This window comes from Scomber scombrus, chromosome 3 (assembly GCF_963691925.1).
Source record: "Scomber scombrus chromosome 3, fScoSco1.1, whole genome shotgun sequence".
Classification (NCBI taxonomy): Eukaryota; Metazoa; Chordata; class Actinopteri; order Scombriformes; family Scombridae; genus Scomber; species Scomber scombrus.
The window spans coordinates 1,816,963-1,837,920 of record NC_084972.1 but is presented as its reverse complement, the minus strand read 5'-3'; the positions used below and the strand labels follow the sequence as shown (position 1 = coordinate 1,837,920).

Below are 20,958 nucleotides of genomic sequence, written 5' to 3'. Positions count from 1 at the left end.
ACAAACTACACATACAGTATGTTATAGTAAAATCACTGCTTCCAATCTAATTTGTATAGTACGGGACCATATATGAGAAAACCTGTCCATTCTTACATCACATGCAATTACCAAAGAGGCACTACAGACTCTTTGAAGCTGAAGATAAGATATTATTCAGCTGAATTTTTCTATCCAGGAAAAATAAGGGCAAAAAATGGATGGATTTTAAATAAATGGATTTTGAAAATCAAAGCTCACTGTGCTGAGGCACTCAAATGTGGACTAGAGTATCACTTAGAACCCAAAGACTGTTTTAAACCCTGTCTTGAATTTCTAAAACCTAACCAACTTGTTGCATAGAGCTTGTTGTTGAGTCTGTTGCTCCCTTGTCGATCATACTGATGAAGTCCTGTAGTGACACACAGGTGGCCTTGACTAAATAATGAGGACTCCACATACAGGCCTCCGTGTTCTCAATCCGTGCTTGTCTGTCAGAATGCACACATGACTGAAGAAACCTTTCAAAACAAGAACTTCCGAAAAATATGAGGAATGGCATGTTGTTGCATCATCCGTTAAAGTTCATCAAATGTTTGAAATGTAAAATGTGGTGGTGTTAGCATGTGTGCGTTTCTGTGTGTGTGTGTGTGTGTGTGTGAGAGTTCAGATGACATAGCAGCATACAAGAACGTTGAGGACTGAGGGAGTCCGCTTCCAGACGGCTGTGAATCAGCTGTGAATACTGGAGTGGTAAACTATGGGACGCAGTGAAAATCAACTGGCCTGAGGCGGGAGGCCACAAAGGACATGTACAAAAATCACAAAGTTATTATGATAAGGATATATTTATATATGTATACATACAGTATTTCCATATATTAAAAAGCATAATATGAATTATACAAAGAAATAATAAAAGTTCACAGTAGCAGTTATTACACCGACGTAGGTATTCTAACATGGGTGTGACTCGCCAATATGAGGGAGAGTGACATCAAAACAAGGCAAAAAAAAAACAACCACAAAATAAAAAGGTGAAGAGGAAATTAATTTATAAAACAAGCGCTACTTGTCTGTGGCAATAAGTTCCAAGATCTTGTTCTTGTGATAAATGAGTGGTAATATGAGTAGTATAGATGAGCGGGGGGGGGGAGGTTACGCTGAGCTGAAGTCAGTGTGAAGTCAAACAGCATTTTGTTACTGAGGCGGAGACGAGTTCGTGCCTCCCTCCCTCCACTGTCGTAAATCAACCGGGACGTGGCAGGCAGAACAATGTCCTTCACAGAAGCAGTTGGTTTAATAAGGGCCAAAGCTGTGGAATGTCAAAAAAAATCAGAGCTTGAGTGGAGAGAAGCCAAGTGAGTCAGCTTTAGTATAGGCAGTAACACTGACATTATATAGTGCAAACAAGAAAAGACAGAAAAGTGTTTCTCGTTGCCTACGTCGCCGTCGTGAAACTTAAAAACGCAGGTGCAAACCCTTCAGTAGGAGAACATTAAGACATAAAATGGCGAAAAAAATAAATATCAAAAACTTTTCAGTGTAAAAAAGTAATCAGGTTATTCATTTTAACCAAGAGTCTGGCAAAAAAGGCCTCAAAAAGTCTTGTCCACAATAGTTCCTTGACGGTTTACAAAGTTAAGTGCCTCCTTCGTGGGCTCAGGGAGGTCGCAGGGGTGTTTGGACCCACAGGACGCCCTCAGCTCAGCTCCGGCCCCCCTGAAGGGTCTCAGACCAGCGACTCCACACTCTCTGCCTGGTCAGACTGGTCTGACATGGACGCCATGGTCCCGTTAATGTTCCTGGACAGAAGACCCGAGCCGTTCTCCTCGGTGCTGACAAGGCTGAGCAGAGCTTTGTACAAGTATTGGTACTGATCCTGGAGAGTGGTCACACACACACACACACACACACACACACAGAAAAAAAGAGAAGATATCAGGTGAGAACAATGACCAGCATGCTTCACCATACCAAACTATCTTTATATGAATGAATTTGTCAGCACAATCATAAACTGGCATTTGTAAAAAAGATACCACCAGTCAGTACATACATTACACACATTAGATCTCTGTTTGATGCTTAAGTGTTTTTTAAATGTTTTTATTGGTGGCACTTAGCCAGAGTATTAGCAGGATAATTCACTCTGACCCATTAGGTTATAAAAAAGATCATTATTTCATTATTTCCCCACACTCTTTACACATATATTATCTTTGGCAACTGCACAGTTTGTCATGTAATCTTTTTCATATTGTGTTTTGTGCTTGTCAAGTTCAGTAAACTGATGACTGATTTATTGATTGTTTTTTCGATTTATTCTGTACGGTTCAGGTAGAAAACTTATAACTCCACATTTCTTTTTGGACATAATAACTATCAACATCAAAAGAATGGGTCAAGCCTTGTTTTTGTATTTCTGTGGAGCCTGACGGAGAAAAGTGCTTTTCTCTCTCCACCATCATGGAGGGCCTCTTTGCCCCTTTGGGCAATCTGGTGAAGTGCCCAGGGGCCCTTCAGCAGATTGCCCGTATGGTAGATCCGGCCGTAGATATACTTACACTCCTTTTGAACAAGGGGTCTTATCTTTCAACAAATGAGTTCTTTCTGACCTCTGCTTTTATTATTGTTATATACATAATAAAAGCAAAGGTATTTATTTTTATTGTCTTTTATCTTTGTTTATTTATTGATTGTAGTGAAGTTACATTGATGTGTAACTGAATTGTGTATTTTTGTTTTTATGTCTGTGAAGCACTTTGTAAACCCGTTTTTTGGAAGGTGCTATATAAATAAAGCTTATTATCATTTTTATGTATGAATTTATCTATTTTTATTATGACATCTAAGGATCGATAAGCAGTAGAGTGTACTGTATACTGGGATCACTGGGTGTCATGTATGTGGTGTGTGTCATACTCACAATGTCAGTAAAGACTCCTGGCCTCATGAGGTTGATCATCTTGGCCACTTGATAGACGTCAACGGCACCCTCGCTCTCTAGCTGCTGAGACAGAGTGGTGAGGGCACACAGCATGCCGGCGGACACTGCTCCCAACCTGACAAACACACACACACACACACACACAGGATTTGAGGTTAGCATACATGTACGCAGTAATACAATAATGATAGTATGTTTCTGCTGCTCTGCCTCATCAGTGTGCAGATTTTTCCATTTTTCCAGGTTTAGCAGTAATGGAGCAGAGATCATTGTCTTGAACATGACACAAGTAGAAAACTCATTTTCTCTATTGTGTGTGCCCAGCTTGGTTTGAGGGTGTCGTTAGAGGAAAGCTCATGGAGTGTCCAATATTATACAAAACTAAATGTACTGTTTTGAATCTATTTGTAGATGGAAATCACAGTATGAGGGAAAACACTCATGGTTGCTCCATTTAATGTCATCCAACTGCTTTTTATATTTTATGGTTTACATCATCATCATCAGCAGCAGCAGCAGAAGCAGCATGAAGTGCCTTTAAACAGTGTTGTGTTTCCCACGTGCACAGAGAGACTGCATATAAATGACCCACTGTTGTGGAACTCGTAACAAAAGAGGACATTCAGTAGAAACTTGCTACCAACATCAATGTTTTTTAAATAGCACGCCCAAGGTTATCAGTCGCTGCGTTCTTCCAAAACATATTCACTCATTTGGTGTTTTGATGGTGGAGAGCATGTGGCTCAAAGTTCATTTGGGTTGAGATGTGCTGACTGTAATGGCCAGATCATGTGATACACTTCATGTTCATCCTCATTTTTACTCTTTTATTTTTCCTTATTCAGAATTTTATTTTCATTTTTCTCCTGTCTTTAAATTGTAAATGGTAAATAGAATGTACTTATATAGTGTCTTTTAGTCTTTTCAACCACTCAAAGCACTTTTACACTACATGTCACATTAACCCATTCACACACATTCATACACTGACGACAGGAGCTACCACACAGGGTACCAACCTGCTCATCAGGAGGAAGCTAACATTCACACACATTCATACACCGTTGACACAGCCATCAGGAGCAATTAGGGGTTAAGTATCTTGCCCAAGGACACATCAACATGTGGACTGGAGGAGCTAGGAATCAAACCTCTGTTCTTCTGACTGGTGGACGACCGCTCTACCTCCTGAGCCACAGGAACTCAAACACAAACTCTTTATATTACTAATATTTTCTTCAGCAGCTTCTTCCACTTCTTTTGGTCTTTGTTAAAGGAAAAAGGCAATTTTCCTCATCAAGGTTGTCCACCAATGTTCACACAACATCAGAAAGATTGAAACTTTTTGAGACTGTCTATACATCAGTGAATAACACTTTGTCTGCACATTATAAGACATTTTTACAACACTGTATTATTCATTCTTTCAATGATTTACAGACATACATGATGTACTTTCAATGAAAAAGCCACACAACTGAATTGTGATTAAAACACTTTATGTGTAGCCTGTGTTATAGGTCAGTTTCTTACAATGTTCTACTGTATTCATGTATGAACTATTTATTTCTTTTATAACCTTGAACAGTTTTATAATCATATCATGCCATCGTAATTGATTGTCACTAAAGATAAGTAAGATTAAAGGGTGCCTGTGTAATTTTTTCTTGTTATTTACTTTCCTGGTATCGTTATACTTATTCTATTTTATGATATTTTTCTAAACTAACTTAACCAGTGCATGTCAGGTAAGGACAGTTTAAAAAATCACTTGTATCACTATAATACTATGTATTATAGTTCAATTCCGTATTCTCTGCTGTAATTGTGCATATGGTAAATGGACTGTATTTATATTAGCACTTTTCTAGTCTTATAACCATTCACCATTCTTGGATCATTTGTGTGTGTATTTTATTGTGTGAAATGGATTGGTAGAAACGTGTGGTGATGTTTTGTCAGTTGCATACCAACACAAATTGTTTCTTATAATGTATGACTGAAATAAACTATTCATTCATTCATTCATTCAAAAATGACTCTGGAGGGAGGTCAGGGTCAAACTAGCTTTCATGTTCAGTCTGCTATCTGTCACTACAGCATATACTCATGTTCCCCCAGGAGGACATATATGTTGTATGGCTGCCATTTTTCCTCTTTTCAATGGCCAAAGCAAAGTCATTCTCTGGACCCAAGAACTCCTGATACAGAGGCACTGTCTCCACTTGAGATGTCCTTGACAGTACCTCAGGCTGGGACCGAAGACCCTCCTAGATCAGGAGATGCCACCTCTCAGATTAAACATTTATTAGTGAGTGAATCCACCTGAGGATGACAGCTCAGCTCTGTGTGAGGCTTTCTGGAGAACACTGGGTCGCCTTCACAATGAAAAGGATCTTCTCTTCCATTAACAGCCCTGTCAGGAGCGCCACGGAACCCGCTGCTAACAACCCATGCCTGGCTGAATAATGAGCGCGCAGACAATTAGGATGAGCTTTAACTGACAATCTCTTAGGTGCCTGCAAGCCGGCTGCGCCATAGCAACCAGATGAAGTGTTCAATTAGTCACTTTTCTTCTTGAGGATGCGACAAGAAATCCTCAGTATTCTAATGAATAAACATGAGCAGAGCTGCTGGATTAGAGTGTCGTTCAAGAACGCTAATGTGTGTCAATACTAAAGACACTTTCATTATGTTTAATTGGGCAGTTTGCTGGGGTATCTGTGGGTGAGTTGGTGGGTGGGGGGAGTCAGGGGGCTGAAGGGGCTGTCACTTGTTGGAATGGAGATGGCTATTTGTAAGTGAAACAGTATGTGCCTTTCCTCATTTCACTGTTATGCTGCCAGTGTCTCTGTATGCACAGTGGCCACAGAATTAATATTGGGAATTATAAGCACAGTATTATCTCTAAATCAATATGGCATGGTATTTAATTTCATTTTAATCATGCAGCTATTTGATTTTAATTCTTTCAGCAAGATTTAAGTTGTCACTGTGTCAACATTCTGTGTGAGATCAGGGCTCGCCATCAAACACTTCATACTTTCTGAATACTGGCTAAAATATTTGAAATATCAGAAACAAAATGAAATGATGATGTCATATTCCTTCTCATGTTTATCACACATTTTCTAAAATATAAATCATCGTTTTGGGAGGATTTTAGGAAAAGTGTGATTTCACTATTTCACTAGCCAACTAGGTGTTTCAATAAATGACCAAATGTGAAAAAACACCTTGGCAACAGTAGCTGACAGACTGGAAGAATCTTTTATTTATTATATTGTTATCCAGCATGTGTATCACCCTTCTTCCAGTTTGCCAGCCAGAGATGCTGAATTGTTTTTTCAAAACTTTTTCACACAAATTGCACATTTTAGACAGTATTTTATAAGGTTTGGCTTATTTTTTAAATGAAGAATATATATAATTTTGAAAAATATGTTTATAGTATACAGCAAATAACTTCTACTCTTTTATATTAGGTTTTAATTCAGACTTGTGTGAAAACAGCTGATTTGACTGAAGACTGATGAATTAACCAGAACAATGAAAATACATAAAAGAGCAACAAGTGCTTGAACCTCTCCTGATCATTTCCAACTATAATTTCATATGATCAAATAAATAACAATGATATCTGTCATTTTCATTTAGCCTTTCTAATCTGACAATCTGAATAAAACTCATAATATAAACCCAGAAATGAGCTCATGTGTTGGTGTGGTGACAGAATAAAGAGAAATAGAATGAGACTGACTCATCATGGACGATGGTTGGTCCATCGCGGATGGCCGCCTCCTCCTTTATGACATTGATGAGCTCGAAGGTGCTGCTGATGGGTGCGTCAGGGTTCGGCCACTTGGGGCACTGAAAGTGACGAACCTCTAATACATAGTCATCCTAGGATTCACAGAGAGAGGGAGAGACAGGACAAAAGACACACACAGAGACACAAGTTACTTACAGAGGAAGGATATTATAAATGTTTTTTTTTTCCTTTTCTAATAACATGACGTTTAAGACAGAGAGACTGCTGAGTGAGTGACTGTAATAAGATTCTAAGAAGCTCACATTTTCTTAGAATATATCAAAAGTATATTGAAATAAAACTGAAATCCAGTGATGAGTCATCTTCAGTTTCTCTGAGCTTTCAACTGACATTGTAAGGTTTGTGTACCCAAACAAATCATGCAAAATATGCACTGTGGAAGCTCAGTATTGATAGAAATACTGTACAAGGGTTAATGATGTGATGCAACCCAGTGTCAATTGGTATATTTAGTTTTTCTATCATAAAAATCTGATTATATACAGGAAAATAAATGTGAACTAAAATGTGGAATAAATATAATCCACTTTTGCAAAGCAACACTATGTTTTTAACACATTTTACATCATTTTTCACAACTTATATTGAAACAATTGTTGTTTTTAGGATATGTTCTGCTCGATATTGACTAAATGTAGAATGTTGAAATACTCTTTTTTTTTTTTCTTTAGTAATTATTTGTACAAATACCCTTAAATACACTGTAGAAGGATATTATATTTAATATCATCATTCTTCTTTTTTGGTTACACCATTTGACATTTTCAGGAGCATTCAGTCTTACTTTTGGTAAAAAAAAAATAAAATGGTGCAAATGTCATTTCAAATGATATAAAACCAACTAAAATACTAAATGTACATTTTAACAAACCTGATGCTGCTTTTAAAACTATTTTTTTAACATATTTTTGAATTTCTCATCTTGCCAACTCTTAATTGTCACTGACCCACGGGCAGAAATTGTAACCAATCTGCAAGCAAAGATATGAGACACATGGAACATTCTGACGAAGAGTGAGACAGTAGATCTGAAGCATAATAATGACAATTTTTGTTTTGGTCAACAATGGAGTAATAACATATATCATGCTTTGGATAAATACACAATATTTGCAAGTAGATAGCAGATTGCCATGGTTGTTTTGGCTCTGCACATGAGATTTGTTGACAATAAGAAAAATATAGAAACTCATCAGTTAAATCCTTTAAAATAAACACGAGAGCTAATAGACAGAACTGGAAAATTAAAGACAGAGTGTAGTGAAGCTTTTTCATCCAAAGTCTTTCTACAGGTGTTACATAAAAAAACTAACAGAAGACAAAAGACCTGACAAAGATCCCTGATGATCAGACTGCTACTCTGTTCCTTTGCTGGCGGCTGTCAGTAGTTTGTGGATCTTTCTGGAATATTGCCTGATGTCACTTATAGAAGCTGGAGACTAACAGGATGACGCTTCACTTCCTGGTCAAACCCAGAGAAGTTTGCTCTTCTCCCACATGGAATTTACACGAGGGATACAAAAGCTGAGAGCGAGCGGCTTTGAAGATACAGAGCGGGGAAACTTGTGTTGCTTGCTCAAATCTACAGACGCACTTTCTCTGGAGGCTCCCGACATCTCTAACACTCAGCCTTCTGTCCTCACTCACCCTCAAAACTCACACTGCATTTACAAATCTCTCCCTGCCAGCCTCAAATCTGGAGCTGCAGATGCTTTTCCTGTTAGTACAAAATGGTGAGGCTGATGACTAATATGTCCTTCTGTTGTTTCAATAGATGAGCATTTCAGTACAGTTATACAATGTTTCATTACACACACACACACACACACACACACACACACACACACACACACACTGAGCAACCTGTGTAGCTTCGAGGATGAAGTCGTGAATGCTGATCTGCTCCTCATTTGACAGACAGAGTCGATCTTTACTGATGAGGGTGACAGTGAACGCCTCGCAGTTCATGGCCTCCTCCCTGCTGGGCCAGTACACAAACTCATCCTCTGCCTGAAGAAAAGCACAGAGACTGTTTCACTGCTGTGTTCAATCAATCAATCAATCAATCAATCAATCACTCAATCAATCAAACTTTATTTATACAGCACCTTTCATACAGGCTAGTGTAGTTCAAAGTGCTTTACAGTTGATTGACAAGCTGATAATAAGATAGAACAAGTGACAACATAAAGAAAAGGAATAAAAATGATGAGAGAACAAATTCAAAGACCAATGCACACAAGAGAAAATAAGGATGATAAAAAAGTTTTTAAAAATTAAATAAAGTAAAATAAATGAGAAAATAAAAATAAATAATTTTACATCATTTGTCACACAGTTATATAGATAACAATGGTTGTGTTTAGGATATGTCCTACTCAATTTTGGTAAAATGCTTTAAAATTTAAATGTAGACATTTTGTCTTTTCATTAGATGTTTTAAATGAAGTCATTATTAGTATAAGTCCACTTAAATACACTGTAGGTGGATAAAATATGTAATATTTATCATTCTTTTGTGGTTACACCATTTGACATTTTCAGGAGCATTCAGTCTTATTTTTGGTAAAAAAAAAAAATGGTTCAAATGTCATTTCAAATGATATAAAACCAACAAAAATACTAAATGTACATTTTAACGAACCTGATGCTGCTCTTAAAACTATTTTTAACATATTTTTTAATTGCTCATCTTGCCAACCTGCATTTGTCACTGGCCCATATATGGGTAAAAAAAAGCTTCACTCGTTGCAACATAATATATATTATAAATACATAAAAACAACTCATTTGAACATCAACAGTTGTATTGCAGTCCTTATTCTTCAAACTGAATTTTGCTGTATCACACCTCTAGTTTATATAGAAACATCAAGCCTCTGAATTAGCATTAGTTGGATGTTGTAACATTCCAGTTCCCTGAAGTTACAAATCAAAGTGATCCCATGATCAAGAATTGACTAAATGTACCAGAAAAAGTCAAGCTTAGCTGTAACCCACGCTTTCAATTACAGCCTTGTTAAAGGTGACCCAATTAAGTAATGCACCAGCTAGTTAAAGAGAACCTACTGATCTGCCAAATGACTGGCAATTTTGCAAAGCCTCATTGCTTGTACTGCTGGTCTGAAACTAATGGAACGTCTCCTGTAAAAGTGCATATCCTTTAATTACAGTCTTCTAGTTCTAGTTTTGAAAACAGCTTAGCAGGTTACATTTTTACAAAGATATTTGCTTATATTTTCAAAGATTTTGCAGTGTGTAGATGAACATGTGTGTGTGTGTGTGTGTGTGTGTGTGTGTGTGTGTGTGTGTGTATGTGTGTGTGTGTGTGTGTGTGTGTGTGTGTGTGTGTGTGTGTGTGTGTGTGTGTGTGTGTGTGTTTAAGGGTGACACAAGTGTAATTCCCATTCTGTCCCAGGCCTGTCTGGTTCTGATCATGTCACTTTCAGTTCCAGTCTTATTTCATGTGTGACAGGCGGCACTTTAAATGTTCAAGTTGGTGTTTCTGGATCCTCTCAGTTCTGATTCTGCAATTTGTATGGAGATTGTCTGAGTTTATATGGAGCAAAAGCCATCATCACACAATGCTGGAATGACTGTAGCACATCAAACAGCTGTGAGATAGCAGATTTGCAGTTTACGCAAAACTCTTCTCCACTCCTTTACGTGTTAAAAATCCCCAAAAACACAATGTTTACGTGCTGCTGTCCCATAGAAACCCTGCAGAAGGCACACAGGACCCACAAGCAGATGTCAAGCTTAAGCCTAAATATGAAGATTCATGTGTGAGGATGGGTGCAAGTATGTCTGCATGGGTGTGACTAATGCTGCTGGCCACAATGACACAGAATGTACGTCTTGCTCATGAAGTTGTGTGTGTTTGTGTGTGTGTGTGTCCATATTGTGTGATGTATAAGACCTTAAACACAGCCTTAGGCGGCAGAAAACACTGGTGTGCACATGCTCGTGTAAGTGGTAGTTAGCTATAATCATATATACTGTATGTGTATGTGTATGCATGTATGTTTGTGTGTGTGTGTGTGTGTGTGTGTGTGTGTGTGTGTGTGTGTGTGTTTCCTACCAGTCCATGGTTGGCAGGCAGCATAACAATGATTTGTGCATTATGGTCCCAGATCATTCTCCAGAAGTCTTTTGTGGTGTGGGGCAGAGGATGCTGGGTAATGATGAACTCATTACTGCGGTAGTAACCCTGTGAAAACAACATGTAGGTGAGAAAATGACACACACACACACACGGTTTACACCACCACTGACCAACTCAACTAAAAATACAGTTTTAACACATACTGTCGTTGGTGTACTGTTGCACAATTTGTTGTTGGTGTATTGTTGCACATAGTAACAGGTCTACATTTTTATCCTAAAAAGACTGTTATGTTGGGAGATATCCACTTTATTTGAATAACTAACTGCTAAAGCTTTGTAATAGCTTAAAATAATCCACCATCACTTTAATTGAAATTATGTTTTACAGCAACCAAAAAACAGACTTGATCATTTATGAACCTGTCCTTTAACACTAATGTGTAACTCACCAGCTCATCAACAGATAGTCGTTTGAATATTTGGGATCTTATTCCCAGCCAGCATGTCCATGTGGGCCCTACATGGGTTAAATGCAGGCTACATGGGTACTGAGTGGGCATGGGCTTGAACTGGGCAAATTTTGCAGGTCCCACATGGTTTCAGTAACATGGGCCCCACATGTGAAGCCTAGTTGGATGAGCCCCAGAAAGGGTGTAAGTGGGCTAAGTGGGCATGGGCATGAACAGGGCAAATTGTATGGGCCCCCTAATTGTTTCAAAAACATTGGCCCCACATGTGAAGCCCACTTGAAATCGGTTGAAAGCGGGATACTGAACTGTTTGCTATTGGCTAAGCACAGGTTTCACACACTTCCCAAACTACAACTCCAAATTGCTGGACTATTCCTAGTTAAAGGTAGAGTCCCTCATTTTATTCTAGCACCTCTAAATGTACACCTTTCATCCTGCCTCACTTGTTTTGGATTGTAATTATGACCTGTGTAGAGTTTCAAGATTTCAATGACGAGCTGGGAGAAAATGTAGGCATGTCGGTGTCGTTACACTAAATCAGGGAGTGTACAGTCATGTTGACTTGATGTAATCTGCACTGAGTCAAAACATGAAGGAGAGAACGGAGAGATCAATGATTGACAGAAGTGGAAGTGCTGACCATGATGTAAGAGGCGTTAATGTAATCGGTGCCTTTCATGCCGGGCAAAGGTGCTAGGCCAACCCTCGCTCGCTCCGCTGCTCACATATAAGAGAGAGAGAGAGAGAGAGAGAGAGAGAAAGAGAGAGAGAGAGAGAGAGAGAATGGAAGGGGGGGGGGGCACAGGACAGAGAGAATAACCATTTACCACTTTATTAGAACCAATCACAATGACAGCTCACTCTGTGTGCAATCATTCATCCTTTAGCTGTTATTGAGTGTAGACAGTTTTTGGCTGGTGATTCAGAGAAGTGTGGGACAGCTGGTGACTGTCAACAGATCATGTAACAGCTGCAGATAACAGAGAAGAGCTGAATAATGAAACTGAGCCTGTAAACAATAGAATAGTTTACTTTACTGTCGCTAATGAGTGTCTCTGATTAAACTTTTCTTATGCTGAGCTATCCTTCACATTCACATTTTCGAAAACTGATAGCACCACCCATTTTGGGGGTATCTGATTAAATTGGCTTTACTTTGTGTACCAGTGTCACATTTTGTAAGTTAAACATTAAACAAACAAAAAAGAGATATGTATGCCTACCCCTCCTTCCCTATGTCTGTTTGTTTTAGTTCCATGTTTTCTTTTCTAGGGTATGTGTATGTATTGTTTGTATTGTAATGTAGGGTGTGTAATTTAATAATAATAAAATGGAAATTATTTTTTTTAAATGACATATTTTCATTATATTATAATTATATATGTAATACTATTACATTAAAAAAAAAGTAAGTAAAGATTACAGCAAGTTCTGCAGATTTACACTCACACAACCTGTTAGTTAGAAAAACATTAAGTTGTAAGAATAAATAGTAATAATAATAAATAATAAAAAAAATAAGGTGGTGTGGAATTTCTGTCTGCCAACTGTGAGGATTGGTCAGTTTAACAGGGGTTATCATAAACTCAACATGCAGTTTATGATAACAAGAATGGCCATTATCATTTATAATAGTTGTTACTATAACATATGACATTTTAAAGGTTGGCACATTGCTTTAACAGTACCAGCTATATGTATTCTAGTGACTGAACATTGATTGGCGGTTGGTAGCTATGTTTTTATCCAGTAATATGAATTTACAGAGTGTGGTATGAGCTTTCACCAAGGCCCTTGCATACCTAATTTGACCATAGGTTAAACGTTTGAACAGATACAGGCAAGTCTCACTCTGCAAGTCAAGTCACAGTCACTACCTCATGCTTTCCCACAACTCATCAATATTTGAAAAAAACCTTCACTTTTCTGCCTGACTTTGCTGATGTGTGTTGTGTATTGATTTTCTATGTAGCATTCTTCCATAATGTGGATGCTGTAAACTGACTGTTTTTAATTGCAGCTGTTTTATAAGAAGTTAGTATTTTTGCTGATTGGTTATATTTAGTGCTGGAGGCACTTTCATTTCAATTTTAATCTGTTTTTACATGAGTGTAACACTTACATGGAACCACGGAGGAGTTTCGATTTTTCTCTTTGTTGCACTCCTTCTGAGCGTTGAAGCACTCCATGAATCTGGCATTGCACTGTGTAACCAACTGAAACATAGAAGAAGAAGAAGAAGCAAACCAGCTCATCACGAGTGTTGTGAATCTGCACAACAAATGAAAGATTTTGCAACATATGCTTGCTTTTCATCTTATCCAGCGTTTTCACACCATCCATTTATATTTCCTCTTATCTTAAAGGCACCCTGTAGAGTTTTTTAACACAGTCTGGGGAGCAGTGATTTTTGAACCGTTCTGTTTTTGTTTGTATCTCCTTCATATGAATGAGGACTCATGCAAACATTCATGTGCATATGGGCAATGTGATATACATTCTGCAGATGATTTCATACTATTTGACTGACCAACATCATTTTTGATACATGAGTTTTAGAGACCTATGTCATCAGTGTGATCATTTATTTCCTGAAAAACCTGATGTATATGATCAGATACATGTAGTGCACAGATAAACCAAGGCAATGTTGAATGACTAAATATTTGAAACTATTTTGAAGCTTATTTTGTGGTCAATTCCTGTTGAAAATGTGTTTATCAAATGAGATACAGCAGGTATAGAAGGTCATTTATCTGTAAATATGTCAATAATCATTCTATTGCATGTCATACATTATTTATCCTCATCATGCATAAAACATTGAGCTTTATGCAGGACTTATAAGGGCTTAAAAATGTTGTATTCAATATGCTTGTTCTAAAACATGATATGAAAATAAATTGCAAAAAATTCAGGATGTATCAAATATGATACAAAACAAAACTCATATATGCAAAGTGTTGTTTAATTATTGTTTTAAATTACTACTTAGTCAGAAGGTCCAATAAACTCCAGTTTAAATGAATTAACATTTTTTTAACGTTTTTTTTTTTACATAAGAAATAAAAAAAATGTATGTAAACGTAAGTGAAAAAACTAATAGGGTATACCTTTAATCCTTACCCAAACACCATCTCATCACCTAACATTTCCCCTAACCCAAATCATGGCTGGCAGCACTACAATAAACACCATTAAATGATTAAACTGAATTAAATTCAAGACCTAGACATGTTTAGCCTATTAGTACAAAGACTGCTTATATTCACGAAAACAGGAAAAATAAACCTTCCAACAACTCCAACATTTGACCAAATAACCTGAACTCAAAGCTCACTTGCTTATGTTGTTCCTCAGTAAAGCATCTCCAGAGCTCCAGAGCAGAAGATAACTGATCATTAAGATGTATATGTGTACATGTGTTAAATACACACATGCAACATGCACAAAAGACAGCAAAAAAACCGAGTTAAACACATTCTGCTCTACACACTGAGATGAAACGGATTTTATCTAGGTAAACTCCCAGTAAGCAAACAATCACACTTCCCAAATGTTGGACTGTTGACTAATAACTAATCATTAGCTCAGGATGAAATAGTACAAATGTTTACTTTAAACCATGAGGGCCTGTTATGTGACAGGTATGGTACATCTGTGAAATCTGTGTGTGAATAACCCTTTATTGAACAGTCAAAGGTAAACAGATTAAAATCAGATTTTTCGAGGGCATTCAGCATTGTCAGGAGGGTTCTATAATAAAACCTGAAGAGAAAACAGAAAGCTGCTCACAATAGAAAATCCCCCACTAAGAACAGAAAACACAGCAGAGAAGTTGGGAAACAAGCACAAAGACCAGAGGAAAAACACAAGAGCTACAAACAATGACTACATTCAAATCCTGTCATTAAAACATAAATGCATTACCATAACAAAGGAAGCTTTTGTTGTGCACATTCTCTGCATCTAGTCCAGACTTTGGACTTGATTGTGGCACATGATGAAATAACAAGATCCAATTACCTCCCAACAAACCCTTCATCCTACCTCCACCCACAGCACACCACGCCTGCATATGAAGAAATCTTTTATAATTGAGCAGAAAACTTCTTTTATTAAGACACAATTAACTATAAAAATCAATACTGCATTTTATTTTCTTTTTTTTTTACTGATTTCAACAGATAACTAACAGATTTGTTTTTCCTGGAGAAGTTGCCTCTCATGTATTTATTTGTTGCACCTTCCATTCTGACTCTCTTATGATATTAATTTACATTGTTATAAATTGTTGTGTTGCTTATTGTTATCATCAAGGGTTAAATTGGGCTGAGGCTGTGTGGGGCGCAGCACATACGACTACACTCACAGAATGCTTAACTTACACATTTTCAACATTTTTCATACATTTCTAAACTATGACTATAACATGTTTTCTTTGTAGCCATGTATGGGACAAAGACATTTTTTGTGGTTACACCATTTGACATTTTCAGGAGCATTCAGTCTTACTTTTAGTAAAAAATGCAAACAAACAATACAAAAATACTAAATGTACATTTTAACAAACATATATATATATATATATATATATATATATATATATATATATATATATATATATATATATATATATATATACATATATGTATGTATATATATATATATATATATATATATATATATATATATATATATGTGTGTGTTTGTGTGTGTGTGTGTGTGTGTGTATATATATACATACATATATGTATGTATATATATATATATACATACATATATCATATATGTATGTATATATATATACATACATATATCATATATGTATGTGTCAATGAATGTTCAGTTATACAAACAGGGACAGAAATAATAGTAAAAAATAGTATATATAAATAACTGAATTGTCTGAACTGTCACATGGGAGTGAAAACTGAATCTTCACCTTGAACTGTTTCTCCACATGCGTGCGTCCACTGTGGCCTGGTGTGGTGATGCTGTTGAAGTAGCTGTGAAGCTGGCCGGCCGCCACCTCCGTCTCCTTCCCCAGGATGGTTTCCATCAAGGCATCGTGGATGAAGATGTACTGCTCCTGGATCAGCAGAGCAAGAGGTGACAGAACAGAACAAGTGTGAGTGTTTGACAGTTGCTGTGGAACATCAGTGTAGATGTTTTTTGGCTTTATTTTGTATATTCAAGGTAGAGACAGTCATTCCGGAGAAAGATTATTGATATTTTGAACACCCAAACAAAAACAGAAGCTCCGCCCCCAAAATGAATAGAAAAAACCCCAAATCTCCACTTCAGTTAATGCAAATCTGTTAGAATTTGGTATTTCCATCACCTGACCTGTTGTTCTACAGGTGGACTTAAGGCTTAAGATAAATCACAGGTGCAGGTTTGACACATGTCACTGTGTATGGCTTCTATTAAAGATAACTGTCAGCTAAACTGTCATCAGTGTATGAATGTGTGTGAATAGGTGAATGAGACAAGTAGTGTAAAAGTGCTTTGAGTGGTCAAAAAGACGAGAAAAGTGCTCTAGAAGTACAGTCCATTTACTATTTAAACTAACCAGAGGAAACAATGAGGCATATGAATGTGTTCATTGTCCATGCTCTTATAACTTAAAGCTGCATTTTCCCAACACATTTGGTACACACACACACACACACACAAACCTCAGTCTGGACTAGGTAGTTGCGCTGGGTGCGTATGTGTTTGAGGAAGGCGAGTACATTAACTGTGCTCTTGTCTTTGATCTGCTGCAGCATGCTGTCGATGGCGATGTACGTCCCTGTCCGACCCACTCCAGCACTGCAACGCAACACAACATAATAACAGTGAGGACCAACAGCACCAGCCAAAGGAAAGATAATGCATTTAAATGGATGTGACATGGTTGTTTGGATATTTTATGTGTTGACAAGAGGAAGAGAGCTGACAGGAGATGAGGGACACACACACCTGCAACTGTCACACTCCGATTACATGCTCAGCACCTTAAACATCTATGACATCATGGCCTCCTATGGCCCATTTTTCTTATTATTCACTGCTGACAGCATACTTGCAGGAGCAGTGAGTGTAACATCACAACCCCTTTACATTTGTATTAGTCATTTCTTATCAGTGCAGACATCCATATTTAATCAATTCAGAGCTCTATGTGTTTGATTGGATCTGAATAGGTAGAACACCAGTCAATGTGTGAGTCAGGACTGTGGAGCATTTAGCAACAGATTTATAAGTGCAGAATACCTTTTGATAGCAGGTGAAGACAGAATTGTGTGCATATGTTTTGCAGACTTTCTTTTTTAAAATGTTATGTCTCAGTTTTGGCAGTTTGTATCAATTACACCTAACTTCCAGCTGAGAACAAAATGGGCCTTTGATCTTTTGTTGTTGTTGTTGTTGCTTTTGTTTCCTGAATTCATTTTGTATAAAGATGTTTTTCCATTTCTCAGCATATACCTGAACAAGCTCTTTGACTGAAATATTGTATGTATTAAAAGGATACATTAAAAGGAGCAGGTGAAGACAGTGTCAATAATATGTAATATTACACATGTGACAACACATTTTTAACCGCTCAGAACATAATGAATGACACAAGAAATGCAGGTGACAGAATTAAAGGAACAGTGAAGAAAGTTCACTGCATGACAACAAACCCAATCAACACCTATACTCTAACTACAGATTCAGTTTGCTGTGGTTTTAAAGCAAAATGGCAAATGTGAGTGTGCCTCTGTCTGCTCTGTTTCTTGCATAATGACGTGGGTGTGTGTGTGTGCGTGTGTGTGTGTGTGTGTGTGTGTGTGTGTGTGTGTGTGTGTGTGTGTGTGTGTGTGTGTGTGTGCGTGCTCTGGTGTAAAATGGTGATAATGAGTGGTATGTCAGGAGCCGCAGCAGCAAGGCGGCATGACAAGTTATTATCAACCATCACAGTGCAGATGATAGCAGAGAGCTTCATCCTCTGATTCCCCCTGAGGCTACAGCCAGTGGACAATTACTGTTCCGGTAATTTCCCTGCCTGCCTTATAGTAACATGCTCTTAAATACAAGCTGACTGCAGGTTTCTGCTGAGATCTGCAGTTGTAGTAAATGTAGCTGCAAGTGTAGGAGACAAAAGGTGTAGGTGTAACATTAGCAGCTACAAATAGCTTTGTGTAACAATGATAAGTAGAAATACACTTCAGAAGAGTTTTTACATAAAGTAAATAAAAGAATTTGAACAAATAAAGGACGGTTAAAAAAAACATAGGGTTGGTAATTATCTGTATCTGTAAATACCTAATCACTGACTTAAAGCTGCGTCACACACAAACAAGTTATACATACACCAAAAGCACATTTTCTTTCTGTAGCCAACACAAAGATCACAGTTACTGAAAAATGCTTAGTTAGCATTGAATAACGGGACACAAACATGGTTTTACATGAAGGTAAGAGAGTTTTGACCTTTTTTCAATGAATGGCATTAATAAAGTTTAAACTAATATCAAAATGTGTCTAATTTGTATATCAGGTGTTATTATTTACCCCTACATGGCTCAATTTATTCCATGCCCATGCTCATTTTACCCCTACCTTGGGGCATTTTTTTTTTTTTTTTCGAATGAGTCATTGTTCTAAAACCATAATAATTGAACAACTAGTTTTACTCTCCATGGGTACACAACAACCTGAGGTATATATGATAACTATTATTTGAAACTAATACACTTTTATTTTATTTTTCATTAGAATCATCAAAGTGGCTCATGTTACCCCGTTCTCTCCTTCTCTAACAGCTCACATGGTACATTCACCATAGTGAGTTTTTCTTTTCTTTTTTACAGCACTTATTCCATCAGTACAACAGAGTCATTTCAAACTCACCACTCTGTTGCTCTCAGGTTCTCTTTTCTAACACAAACACCATTTTAAATCACTAATCCTTTTCAATTGTTTACACTTTGCCATTACTCCCACTGCTCCTTAAGCTACTTTAAACTATCCTGCAGCTGTTTTATATTAAATGCCAACTGAGTTCCTGGAATTCTTTAATATGAAACATCTTCACAGGCAGTCAATGTTGATAGCTTATGAGCTATGGAGGAATTGGCAAAGAGTGATATGTACATAGACTTTACATAGAGTATTATTATTCTTTCTACACACAGAACACAGTATTGTTTTGAGGCTCTGAGCTCTGTGGTGATGTAAATAATCTTATGTTAATGAAAAAGCCTAAAGCTGGGACTTTAGCAATGAAAACCAACCCATCTATGGGACTCTCTGATTATAAGACTAATGATAACATCAAAGGCTTGCTGAAAATCAATGGCCAAATCCTAATGGATGAGAAACAAATTGAAGGATGTGTTCCTTAGTTATTTCAAAAGCTTGTAAGTAAGTGTTTTAATTGTGTAGAGAGATATCAATTAAATTATGCATGATGAAGACATACTGTAGCCTAATGAAGACATGCTCTAATTAATTCAGGAGAAAGCTGCATGTCAGCTGGGACCATATTAATGCAGGGAGCTAAGTTACAGTGACATGAAAGAAAGCACACCGGTGTTACCTGCAGTGGACAAGCATGGGCCCCATGTCAGGCATCTGGGCGGCTGAGGACCTGCGGACAAAGGTGAGGACGGGCATGGTGTACTCGGGGACACCCATGTCTGGCCACTGGGTGTAATGGTACTGGAGCACTGTGCGCTCACTCTGGGCCCGTGTCTTCGGGTTCCCCTTCCCACCCTGGATGGAAGTAAGGATAGAATGGAAGAGATGGTTGTCAGGTTGGAGAAAGATAAGATAAAAGAAAAGATAGTTGTGGCAGTATTTAGGGAGGGAGACAAAGAATGTCCAATTAGCATCAATGTGTTGTGTAAAGCATCTCTGAGTATCTTGAAAAGTGTTCTAACTTCTAAATTATGGTTATTTCTTTTGCGTATATACACATACAAAAAACTCCCACAAACTTAATCTGAATCAATGAAGGATGCACCTCTCTACACACAGCTGATCCCATAGGTGCAGCTAGAAAGAGTACAGTCTAGACATGTTCTATGTCAAAAGTGTCCTGAGATAACGTCTGGCTGGCGTTGTATAAATAAGTATGACATCACTTCCTGTCCAGACAAGAAGGAGTTGAGCTTCTTCTCATCCGTTCTCACCTTCTTCACTTTAGTGTTGCGCAGTGTGAAATGGCGCACAGTGTAGCAGGCGTGAACTTTGGTGCTTTTCAGTGTGACTACCATGTTGCCGTACTCTTCACTGTTCTCTGTTGGCCAGTACTGGTCACATTTTCTCTGTAGAACAAGTACAAACGAACACACAAATCACATCACTGTACAACACATTGTGATGTGTGTAAAGTTGTTATAGCTTTAAGTTTTAAGGCGCTATGCTGAGTCAGGAAACATTTAACTCAATGTATCACTTTTCCCATCAAATAGACACTGTATGTGTACTGTACTATATGTTTCTGTGACATTAGGAGCTTCTAGAAGTGTAGAAAAGCCAAAGGGCTTCTCTGGGGGCCCGTCAGAAGAAGAACACCATTCAAACATTCTAAATGTGTTGTACTGTTGACTGCATGTGGTATAACAGCAGATGACCATGCTGAA

At 37.6% G+C, this 20,958-nt stretch overlaps 1 protein-coding gene across 1 annotated transcript in view; it reads right to left on the bottom strand.

Annotated features, from left to right (window-relative positions):
- Positions 1-814: 814 nt before the first annotated feature.
- The window catches only part of ptprga (protein tyrosine phosphatase receptor type Ga), a 472,388-nt gene continuing 452,244 nt past the window's right edge, over positions 815-20,958 (bottom strand). The window contains exons 20-30 of the mRNA XM_062416078.1: positions 20,506-20,640; positions 19,911-20,086; positions 17,020-17,155; positions 16,284-16,430; positions 13,461-13,554; positions 11,979-12,055; positions 10,843-10,971; positions 8,625-8,771; positions 6,690-6,832; positions 2,909-3,044; positions 815-1,861 (exon numbers count right to left, since the gene is read on the bottom strand). Of these exons, the coding sequence (XP_062272062.1) occupies positions 1,712-1,861; positions 2,909-3,044; positions 6,690-6,832; positions 8,625-8,771; positions 10,843-10,971; positions 11,979-12,055; positions 13,461-13,554; positions 16,284-16,430; positions 17,020-17,155; positions 19,911-20,086; positions 20,506-20,640 (1,470 nt within the window). The 3' untranslated portion in view covers positions 815-1,711. The remainder of the gene's footprint in view (positions 1,862-2,908; positions 3,045-6,689; positions 6,833-8,624; positions 8,772-10,842; positions 10,972-11,978; positions 12,056-13,460; positions 13,555-16,283; positions 16,431-17,019; positions 17,156-19,910; positions 20,087-20,505; positions 20,641-20,958) is intronic.